An 11361-nucleotide genomic window follows, 5' to 3' on the forward strand; every position below is an offset into this window, starting at 1 on the left:
CAACTAATGCTCTTGTGGCTGAATGGAAGCAAGTCCCTGCAGCAATGTTCCAACATCTAGTGGAAAGCCTTCCCAGAAGACTGGAGGCTGTTGTAGCAGCAAAGTGGGGACCAACTCCATATTAATAACCATGATTTTGGAATGAGATGTTCGTGTCCATATACTTTTGGTCATGTAGTGTATCTGGTTACACTTGCAGACCAGCGCAAAATCAAATACTACACTTTTCAATTGCAGATCATGTTAATTTCAGTATTTATTAACTTGCATTGCATTGTCTAATTCACTCAGTCATCATAAAGTACCAAATAACAGGATATGTGTGCAAAGAAAGCACTATTATATATGTGTGTGTAGATTAATGCATTTATTTTGTATATATTTTCCCAATAAGAACCATTTGGAAGTACTCAGGTGTAACTTGATGTGATTTCAACAAAAAAATCTGCTTTTTGCTCTTTGTGCGCCCTCCTGTTGCTGACGCTATAGATTACATGTGTGATTATATACAGAATGTACCTTAACGTTTTGCTCTAGAAATAAAGAAACATTCCACAGAGATTAAAATGAACTAAGTCTAAAAATATAAAGGTTTACATTCACAGTGAATTATTAGCTCAGGACCCTCTGCTTCTCGAAGACTCTAAACCCATCTCGGTCGCACGATTTCTACGTCACACTACCTCGCAGATCGGAAGCAACAGAGCTTTCCAGAAAATACTTCTGAGCTGAAGCAACGAGTAGAGGGCGGCGGGTTCTCGGCAAGCTTAGCTCGCATTTTCTCTCTTTCAACAGGACCAAAGTTGACATTTTCCTTACACGTCATTCCATTTAGTGTGCTGTTGTTGCGTGGACTTCCCACGGAAAGAGAAGGAGAGAGAGCTAGAAGATGACGTCCAGGACTATTGATTACAGTGTGTGGGACCACATCGAAGTATCGGATGACGAGGATGAGACTCACCCCAATATCGACACGCCGAGCCTCTTCCGATGGAGGCATCAGGTAGCTATGACAACAGGCGATATGTTTTCACTAAAATAATACTGATACAGAAATAGCTAACGTACTGGTTAGGCAGCTAGCGACAGTAACTATGTCAGCAAACACTAGCTAGCTAAGTTCTTAGCCATATAAATCAGTACTCAACCGAGTAGTTAGCTGGTCAACTAACGTGACTAACGTTAATCCAACTGGCTAAAGTGTTAGCTAGTTAGGCTTAGCTCTGGCCCAGGGCGTTAACTAGGCAAGGCTTTCAACATTTGGGCTTTACAGTAGTAGCCTAGTTGCTCAATAAGAGTTTGTCCACAGCTCTGTCTCTCTCTGTGTCTGCCTTTCCTTCCTGTCTCTCTTGCTCAATATGAGTTTCACCACACAGCCTGTGATTCACCTTAACCTTGGCTAGCTACATCAAACTAATCCAGCAGAATTGTGCTAGGTAACGTTACATTATCTTGCCTTGGACATAATTATTTTCTTCTTCTTTGGGATTTGGTTGGCGGATTGCATCCAACTTTTACGTTGCATACGCCGCCACCTACTGCACTGGAGTGTGAGGCCAGTCACAGCCTACCTACATTAAATTATCTTAATTTGTCCTTTTCCTCTAAGATGTTTGGTTAGCGAGCTAATAGGTAACATTTTCAAGAACAACAATGTTACTATCTCCCACCCCTTTCTCCTCCCTCCTACACCCTTCCTCTCATCACCCCCTTCTCTCCCTCCACCCTTCCCCTCCTCCACCCTTCATCCTTCCATGTCCCTCCCATCTTTCATCTCTCCTCCACCCTCTCTCCGCTGCTCTAATCTTCCACTACACCCCCCTCCACCCTTCCTCTCCTCCCCCCTCTTCTCTCCCTCCTAGGCGCGTGTGGAGAAACAGGTGGCCTTCGAGGAGAAAGGAGAGGAGCTGGAGAGGAACATGGCAGAGTGTAAGAGACGTCTGGAAGAGGTGCAGTACAGAGTGAAGGAGTTAGAAGAGGAAGGAAAGAAGGAGGGAGAGGAGGAGAGGAAGACGGCGCTGAGCAAGGCCCAGGCCGAGGAGAAGAAATACAGAAAGGATCAACGCTTGTGGGAGAAGAAGATGGAGGAACATCGGAGAGAGGAGAAAAAGATGCCTTGGAACGTTGACACGCTCAGCAAAGAGGGATTCAGCAAGGTGAGATATTGAGGCTGTAGCATTTCGCTACACCCGCAATAACATCTGCCAAATATGTGTATGTGACAAGTCAATTAGATTTGATTTTAGATACACCACTCCCTCAACAAGGAGGGCTTCAGCCAGGTGATATAGAGATACACCACTCCCTCAACAAAGAGGGCTTCAGCCAGGTGATAGACATACACCACTCCCTCAACAAGGAGGGCTTCAGCCAGGTGATAGACATACACCACTCCCTCAACAAGGAGGGCTTCAGCCAGGTGATAGAGATACACCACTCCCTCAACAAGGAGGGCTTCAGCCAGGGGATAGAGATACACCTCTCCCTCATCAAGGAGGGCTTCAGCCAGGTGTTATAGAGATGCACCTCTCCCTCATCAAGGAGGGCTTCAGCCAGGTGATATAGAGATACACCACTCCCTCAACAAGGAGGGCTTCAGCCAGGTGATATAGACATACACCACTCCCTCAACAAAGAGGGCTTCAGCCAGGTGATATAGACATACACCACTCCCTCAACAAGGAGGGCTTCAGCCAGGTGATATAGAGATACACCACTCCCTCAACAAGGAGGGCTTCAGCCAGGTGATATAGAGATACACCACTCCCTCAACAAGGAGGGCTTCAGCCAGGTGATATAGACATACACCACTCCCTCAACAAAGAGGGCTTCAGCCAGGTGATATAGACATACACCACTCCCTCAACAAGGAGGGCTTCAGCCAGGTGATATAGAGATACACCACTCCCTCAACAAGGAGGGCTTCAGCCAGGTGATATAGAGATACACCACTCCCTCAACAAGGAGGGCTTCAGCCAGGTGATAGACATACACCACTCCCTCAACAAGGAGGGCTTCAGCCAGGTGATATAGAGATACACCACTCCCTCAACAAGGAGGGCTTCAGCCAGGTGATAGACATACACCACTCCCTCAACAAGGAGGGCTTCAGCCAGGTGATGTAGACATACACCACTCCCTCAACAAGGAGGGCTTCAGCCAGGTGATATATAGATACACCACTCCCTCAACAAGGAGGGCTTCAGCCAGGTGATATAGACATACACCACTCCCTCAACAAGGAGGGCTTCAGCCAGGTGATATAGAGATACACCACTCCCTCAACAAGGAGGGCTTCAGCCAGGTGATATAGACATACACCACTCCCTCAACAAGGAGGGCTTCAGCCAGGTGATATAGAGATACACCACTCCCTCAACAAGGAGGGCTTCAGCCAGGTGATATAGAGATACACCACTCCCTCAACAAGGAGGGCTTCAGCCAGGTGAGATAGACATACACCACTCCCTCAACAAGGAGGGCTTCAGCCAGGTGATATAGACATACACCACTCCCTCAACAAGGAGGGCTTCAGCCAGGTGATATAGACATACACCACTCCCTCAACAAGGAGGGCTTCAGCCAGGTGATATATAGATACACCACTCCCTCAACAAGGAGGGCTTCAGCCAGGTGATATAGACATACACCACTCCCTCAACAAGGAGGGCTTCAGCCAGGTGATATAGAGATACACCACTCCCTCAACAAGGAGGGCTTCAGCCAGGTGATAGGGATACACCACTCCCTCAACAAGGAGGGCTTCAGCCAGGTGATAGGGATACACCACTCCCTCAACAACGAGGGCTTCAGCCAGGTGATATAGACATACACCACTCCCTCAACAACGAGGGCTTCAGCCAGGTGATATAGACATACACCACTCCCTCAACAAAGAGGGCTTCCGCCAGGTGATATAGACATACACCACTCCCTCAACAAGGAGGGCTTCAGCCAGGTGATATAGAGATACACCACTCCCTCAACAAGGAGGGCTTCAGCCAGGTGATAGGGATACACCACTCCCTCAACAACGAGGGCTTCAGCCAGGTGATAGGGATACACCACTCCCTCAACAACGAGGGCTTCAGCCAGGTGAGATAGACATACACCACTCCCTCAACAACGAGGGCTTCAGCCAGGTGATATAGACATACACCACTCCCTCAACAAGGAGGGCTTCAGCCAGGTGATAGGGATACACCACTCCCTCAACAAGGAGGGCTTCAGCCAGGTGATAGACATACACCACTCCCTCAACAACGAGGGCTTCAGCCAGGTGAGATAGACATACACCACTCCCTCAACAACGAGGGCTTCAGCCAGGTGAGATAGACATACACCACTCCCTCAACAAGGAGGGCTTCAGCCAGGTGATAGACATACACCACTCCCTCAACAACGAGGGCTTCAGCCAGGTGAGATAGACATACACCACTCCCTCAACAACGAGGGCTTCAGCCAGGTGAGATAGACATACACCACTCCCTCAACAAGGAGGGCTTCAGCCAGGTGATATATAGATACACCACTCCCTCAACAACGAGGGCTTCAGCCAGGTGATAGACATACACCACTCCCTCAACAACGAGGGCTTCAGCCAGGTGAGATAGACATACACCACTCCCTCAACAACGAGGGCTTCAGCCAGGTGATAGACATACACCACTCCCTCAACAACGAGGGCTTCAGCCAGGTGAGATAGACATACACCACTCCCTCAACAACGAGGGCTTCAGCCAGGTGAGATAGACATACACCACTCCCTCAACAAGGAGGGCTTCAGCCAGGTGATATATAGATACACCACTCCCTCAACAACGAGGGCTTCAGCCAGGTGATAGACATACACCACTCCCTCAACAAGGAGGGCTTCAGCCAGGTGAGATAGGAAGACAATACATTACTTTGCTGAAGGATAAATCATGAAGATATGGGCTATCATCACAACTACTGATGTCACATGTTATTCCTCTACTGTCAACTGTCATGTCCACTGAAAATATATTTCTCTCTCTCCCCTCCTCTCCATCCCTTCTTCCCCCAGAGTATGTTGAACATCAAGCCGGAAGCGACAGAAGAGACTGAGGAACAGAAGGAGGAGAAACACCAGACTTTTGTGGAGAAACACAAGAAAGAGATCAAACACTTTGGTGAGTTTCAACACCTCACAACTAAACCATTTAATGTCTGTATTCTATACTCTTCTCTCTCTGTTTCAACACCTCTTCTTCGTCTCTCTTTCTCTCTTCCTCTCTTTCTAACCTGTGTGTGGTGTGTAGGGATGCTTCGGCGTTGGGAGGACAGTCAGAAGTACCTGTCTGACCACCCTTACCTGGTGTGTGAAGAGACGGCTAACTTCCTGGTTATCATGTGTATCGACCTGGAGGTGGAGGAGGTGGGTGTGTTTCACAGATATTGTGTGTGTGTGTGTATTTACGTCTTTCTGTGTCTTTGTGTATGTTAACCTGTGTGTGTGTGTGTGTGTGTGTGTGTATTTACATATTTCTGAGTCTTTGTGTATGTTAACCTGTGTGTATGTTAACCTGTGTGTGTGTATTTACGTCTTTCTGTGTCTTTGTGTATGTTAACCTGTGTGTGTGTGTGTGTGTGTATTTACGTATTTCTGAGTCTTTGTGTATGTTAACCTGTGTGTATGTTAACCTGTGTGTGTGTGTGTGTATTTACGTCTTTCTGTGTCTTTGTGTATGTTAACCTGTGTGTGTGTGTGTGTGTGTGTGTGTGTGTGTGTGTGTGTGTGTGTGTGTGTGTATTTACGTCTTTCTGTGTCTTTGTGTATGTTAACCTGTGTGTGTGTGTGTGTGTGTGTGTGTGTGTGTGTGTGTGTGTGTGTGTGTGTGTGTGTGTGTGTGTGTGTGTGTGTGTGTGTGTGTGTATTTACGTCTTTCTGTGTCTTTGTGTATGTTAACCTGTGTGTATGTTAACCTGTGTGTGTGTGTGTGTGTGTGTATTTACGTCTTTCTGTGTCTTTGTGTATGTTAACCTGTGTGTATGTTAACCTGTGTGTGTGTGTGTGTGTATTTACGTCTTTCTGTGTCTTTGTGTATGTTAACCTGTGTGTATGTTAACCTGTGTGTGTGTGTGTGTGTTTTTATGTGTTTGTGTGTCTTTGTGTATGTTAACCTGTGTGTGTGTGTGTGTGTGTGTGTGTGTGTATTTACGTCTTTCTGTGTCTTTGTGTATGTTAACCTGTGTGTATGTTAACCTGTGTGTGTGTGTGTGTGTATTTACGTCTTTCTGTGTCTTTGTGTATGTTAACCTGTGTGTGTGTGTGTGTGTGTGTGTGTGTGTGTGTGTGTGTGTGTGTGTGTGTGTGTGTGTGTGTGTGTGTGTGTGTGTGTGTGTGTGTGTGTGTGTGTGTGTGTGTGTATTTACGTCTTTCTGTGTCTTTGTGTATGTTAACCTGTGTGTATGTTAACCTGTGTGTGTGTGTGTGTGTATTTACGTCTTTCTGTGTCTTTGTGTATGTTAACCTGTGTGTATGTTAACCTGTGTGTGTGTGTGTGTGTATTTACGTCTTTCTGTGTCTTTGTGTATGTTAACCTGTGTGTGTGTGTGTGTGTGTATTTACATCTTTCTGTGTCTTTGTGTATGTTAACCTGTGTGTGTGTGTGTGTGTGTGTGTGTGTGTGTGTGTGTGTGTGTGTGTATTTACGTCTTTCTGTGTCTTTGTGTATGTTAACCTGTGTGTATGTTAACCTGTGTGTGTGTGTGTGTGTGTATTTACGTCTTTCTGTGTCTTTGTGTATGTTAACCTGTGTGTATGTTAACCTGTGTGTGTGTGTGTGTGTGTGTGTATTTACGTCTTTCTGTGTCTTTGTGTATGTTAACCTGTGTGTGTGTGTGTGTGTGTGTGTGTGTATTTACGTCTTTCTGTGTCTTTGTGTATGTTAACCTGTGTGTATGTTAACCTGTGTGTGTGTGTAGAAACATGGTTTGATGGATCAGGTAGCCCATCAGACCATAGTGATGCAGTTCATCTTAGAGTTGGCTAAGAGCCTGAAGATCGACCCTCGAGGATGCTTCAGAGAGTTCTTCCAGAAGATCAAGGTGTGTGTGTGTTGCCTTTGTTCATTTAAAGGGCCGGTATTCAATCAGAGGCGCGTTATTGCATACAGACAGAAACGCTGCAGATATCGGCTCAAGTGGAAATTACCTTTAAATGAGAAGCCTTGTTTTCTTTTCGATAACGCCCCTTTGATTGAATCCCGGATTTATGAGTTGATGTTTTAACTTCACGTGTGTATGTACTGTGTACACGTATATCGGTATGTCACCCATCTCTCTCTCTCTCTCTCTCTCTCTCGCTCTCTCGCTCTCTCGCTCTCTCTCTCTCAGACTGCAGACCAGCCCTATCAGGAAGCCTTTACTGATGAGCTGGAGTCATTTAAAGAGAGGGTTCGAGGCAGGGCTAAGATCAGGATACAAAAGGTCATTTTCTCTCCATTTTTTTTTCTTGCTTCAGGTGTTTAAAACTATTTTTATGGAAGTGGGAGAAGTTCAAAGTGATATTTAATCCAAAAACATTCTGACCTTCACACTTTTCTGGGACTGTATCAAAACTGTGGACTGATGAACAGAATACTAAAATACATACAATTGAAGTCGGAAGTTTACATACACTTATGTTGGAGTCATTAAAACTCGTTTTTCAACCACTCCACAAATTTCTTGTTAACAAACTATAGTTTTGGCAAGTCGGTTAGGACATGTACTTTGTGCCTGACACAAGTCATTTTTCCAACAATTGTTTACAGACGGATTATTTCACTTATAATTCACTGTATCACAATTCCAGTGGGTCGGAACTTTACATACACTAAGTTGACTGTGCCTTTAAACAGCTTGGAAAATTCCAGAAATGATGTCATGGCTTTCGAAGCTTCTGACGTAATTTGAGTCAATTGGAGGTGTACCTGTGGATATATTTCAAGGCCTACCTTCAAACTCAGTGCCTCTTTGCTTGACATCATGGGAAAATCAAAAGAAATCAGCCAAGACCTCAGAAAAAAATTGTAGACCTCCACAAGTCTGGTTCATCCTTGGGAGCAATTTCCAAATGCCTGAAGGTACCACGTTCATCTGTACAAACAATAGTACGCAAGTATAAACACCATGGGACCACGCAGCCGTCATACCGCTCAGGAAGGAGTTCTGTCTCCTAGAGATGAAAGTGCTTTGGTGCGAAAAGTGCAAACCAATCCCAGAACAACACCAAAGGACCTTGTGAAGATGCTGGAGGAAACGGGTACAAAAGTATCTATACCGACAAAACCTGAAAGGCCGCTCAGCAAGGAAGAAGACACTGCTCCAAAACCGCCATAAAAAAGCCAGACTACAGTTTGAAACTGCACATGGGGACAAAGGTCATACTTTTTGGAGAAATGTCCTCTGGTCTGATGAAACAAAAATTGTTCGCCCATAATGACCATCGTTATGTTTGGAGGAAAAAGGGGTAGGCTTGCAAGCCGAAGAACACCATCCCAACCGTGAAGCACGGGGGTGGCAGCATCATGTTGTGGGGCTGCTTTGCTGCAGGAGGGACTGGTGCACTTCACAAAATAGATGGCATCATGTGGAAGGAAAATTATGTGGATATATTGAAGCAACATCTCAAGACATCAGTCAGGAAGTTAAAGCCTGGTCGTAATTGGGTCTTCCAAATGGACAATGACCCCAAGCATACTTCCAAAGTCGTGGCTTAATGACAACAAAGTCAAGGTATTGGAGTGGTCATCACAAGGCCCTGAACTCAATCCTATAGAAAATTTGTGGGCAGAACTGAAAAAGCGTGTGCGAGCAAGGAGGCCTATAAACCTGACCCAGTTACACCAGCTCTGTCAGAAGGAATGGGCCAAAGTTCACCCAACTTATTGTGGGAAGCGTGTGGAAGTCTACCCAAAACGTTTGACCCAAGTTCAACAATTTAAAGGCAATGCTACCAAATACTAATTGAGTGTATGTAAACTTCTGACCCACTGGGAATGTGATGAAAGAAATAAAAGCTGAAATAAATCATTCTCTCTACTATTATTCAGACATTTCACATTCTTAAAATAAAGTGGTGATCCTAACTGACCTAAGACTGGGAATTTTTACTAGGATTAAATGTCAGGAATTGTGAAACTCAAATGTATTTGGTTAAGGTTTATGTAAACTTCCGACTTCAACTGTACATACAGTTAAATATGAGCCATTGGTGAGGTTCAAAATGAAAATAATAAAGTAATTGTTAAAGGCTATGGAGGAGTATGAGGAGGAGGAGAGACAGAACAGACTGGGGCCTGGTGGACTGGACCCTGTGGAAGTCTACGACACTCTGCCAGAGGTAACACACACACACACACAGTGAGACACACACACAGTCAGTCATACCCAGAGAGACATGCAGGCAGACACACAGAGAGACATGCAGGCAGACACGCAGAGAGAGATGCAGGCAGACACGCAGAGAGAGATGCAGGCAGACACGCAGAGAGAGATGCAGGCAGACACGCAGAGAGAGATGCAGGCAGACACGCAGAGAGAGATGCAGGCAGACACGCAGAGAGAGATGCAGGCAGACACGCAGAGAGAGATGCAGGCAGACACGCAGAGAGAGATGCAGGCAGACACGCAGAGAGAGATGCAGGCAGACACGCAGAGAGAGATGCAGGCAGACACGCAGAGAGAGATGCAGGCAGACACGCAGAGAGAGACGCAGAGAGACAGACACACCTCAACGTCTTCATCATAATAGTCAGCAACCTATGGCCACATATTCAGAGGAAGTGGTCGCCAACCCCAGCCTCCTTTTTTGACCTGTATCTTGTGATGTCACATCCTGTTTCACAGGAAATGAAGAAGTGTTTTGATGATAAAGACATCTCAATGCTGCAGGAAGCTATCAGCAAGATGGACCCCATGGTGAGTGTCTCCTAACTAACTAACTCTCTCTCTCTAACTCTCTCTCTCTAACTCTCTCTCTCTAACTCTCTCTCTAACTAACTCTCTCTCTAACTCTCTCTCTAACTAACTCTCTCTCTAACTCTCTCTCTCTCTAACTAACTCTCTCTCTAACTAACTCTCTCTCTAACTCTCTCTAACTCTCTCTAACTAACTCTCTCTCTAACTAACTCTCTCTCTAACTAACTCTCTCTCTAACTAACTCTCTAACTCTCTCTCTAACTAACTCTCACTCTAACTAACTCTCTCTAACTAACTCTCACTCTAACTAACTCTCTAACTCTCTCTAACTAACTAACTCTCTCTCTCTAACTCTAACTAACTCTAACCTCTGTGTGTTGTGGGGTTCCGCAGGAGGCAAAGGGCCACATGAAGAGGTGTATTGACTCAGGACTCTGGGTTCCCAACGCCAATACCGACAACGAAGAGGACAAAGAAGAAGACGAGGAAGAGGACAAAGAAGACGAGGAAGAACCAGAGAAGGAGGAAGAGGCGGAGGAGGAGAAATGACTCTGTCATGAATTGAATCCTTCCGTTAGACTTTTGACCTTTTCAGACCTAGCTACACCCTTTACTAGCGTTAGCTTGCCTTATTGAAAACATGCTGTGAAGATGCTAACTTCCCTAGCGTTAATTGGGCTAGTATCACTAGCATTAGCCTGACCCATTGAAAACCTGCACCGGGCCAGTATTTACAAAGAGTCTCAGAGTAGGACTGCTGATCTTCCCTTGTACAACATCATATGTACAAGGGAACCTGATTCTAGATCAGCACTCCTATTGGATATGATCTGAACAACATCACATGTACAGGGGGACCTGATCCTAGATCATCACTCCTATTCTAAGATGATTTATGAATTTGTGCCTGGGGTGAAGTTTCCCCTAGGTACAGATCTAGGATCAGATTCCCCTCCCCCAATCCTGACGTTAACCATTTGGGGAGAAATGCTAAACTTCACCCTGCTCCCGTTTCTACCCATAGTCCCATTCTCCATGACCCCATCTTTATATTAACCCCCCCACCTCCACCTCAGTTCTTATCCCTGTCGTCGTTTCTACCCATAGTCCCTTACTCCATGACCCCATCTTTATATTAACCCCCTCCACCTCCACCTCAGTTCCTATCCCTGTCGTCGCTTCTACCCATAGTCCCTTTCTCCATGACCCCATCTTTATATTAACCACCTCCACCTCAGTTCCTATCCCTGTCGTCGCTTCTACCCATAGTCCCTTTCTCCATGACCCCATCTTTATATTAACCCCCTCCACCTCCACCTCACTTCTTATCCCTGTTGTCGCTTCTACCCATAGTCCCATCTTTATATTAACCCCCTCCACCTCACTTCTTATCCCTGTCGTCGCTTCTACCCATAGTCCCATCTTTATATTAAC

At 45.6% G+C, this 11361-nt stretch overlaps 1 protein-coding gene across 1 annotated transcript in view; it reads left to right on the forward strand.

The window, feature by feature from the left end:
• Nucleotides 1-713: 713 nt before the first annotated feature.
• LOC120035234 (hsp90 co-chaperone Cdc37-like) overlaps nt 714-11361 on the forward strand; it is an 11083-nt gene continuing 435 nt past the window's right edge. Inside the window, exons 1-9 of the mRNA XM_038982025.1 lie at nt 714-1003; nt 1863-2156; nt 5048-5153; nt 5283-5398; nt 6949-7071; nt 7360-7452; nt 9260-9349; nt 9856-9927; nt 10321-11361. The exon at nt 10321-11361 is cut by the window's right edge and continues 435 nt beyond it. Of these exons, the coding sequence (XP_038837953.1) occupies nt 890-1003; nt 1863-2156; nt 5048-5153; nt 5283-5398; nt 6949-7071; nt 7360-7452; nt 9260-9349; nt 9856-9927; nt 10321-10476 (1164 nt within the window). The 5' untranslated portion in view covers nt 714-889 and the 3' untranslated portion in view covers nt 10477-11361. The remainder of the gene's footprint in view (nt 1004-1862; nt 2157-5047; nt 5154-5282; nt 5399-6948; nt 7072-7359; nt 7453-9259; nt 9350-9855; nt 9928-10320) is intronic.

Source organism: Salvelinus namaycush, unplaced genomic scaffold (genome assembly GCF_016432855.1).
Source record: "Salvelinus namaycush isolate Seneca unplaced genomic scaffold, SaNama_1.0 Scaffold10, whole genome shotgun sequence".
NCBI lineage: Eukaryota > Metazoa > Chordata > Actinopteri > Salmoniformes > Salmonidae > Salvelinus > Salvelinus namaycush.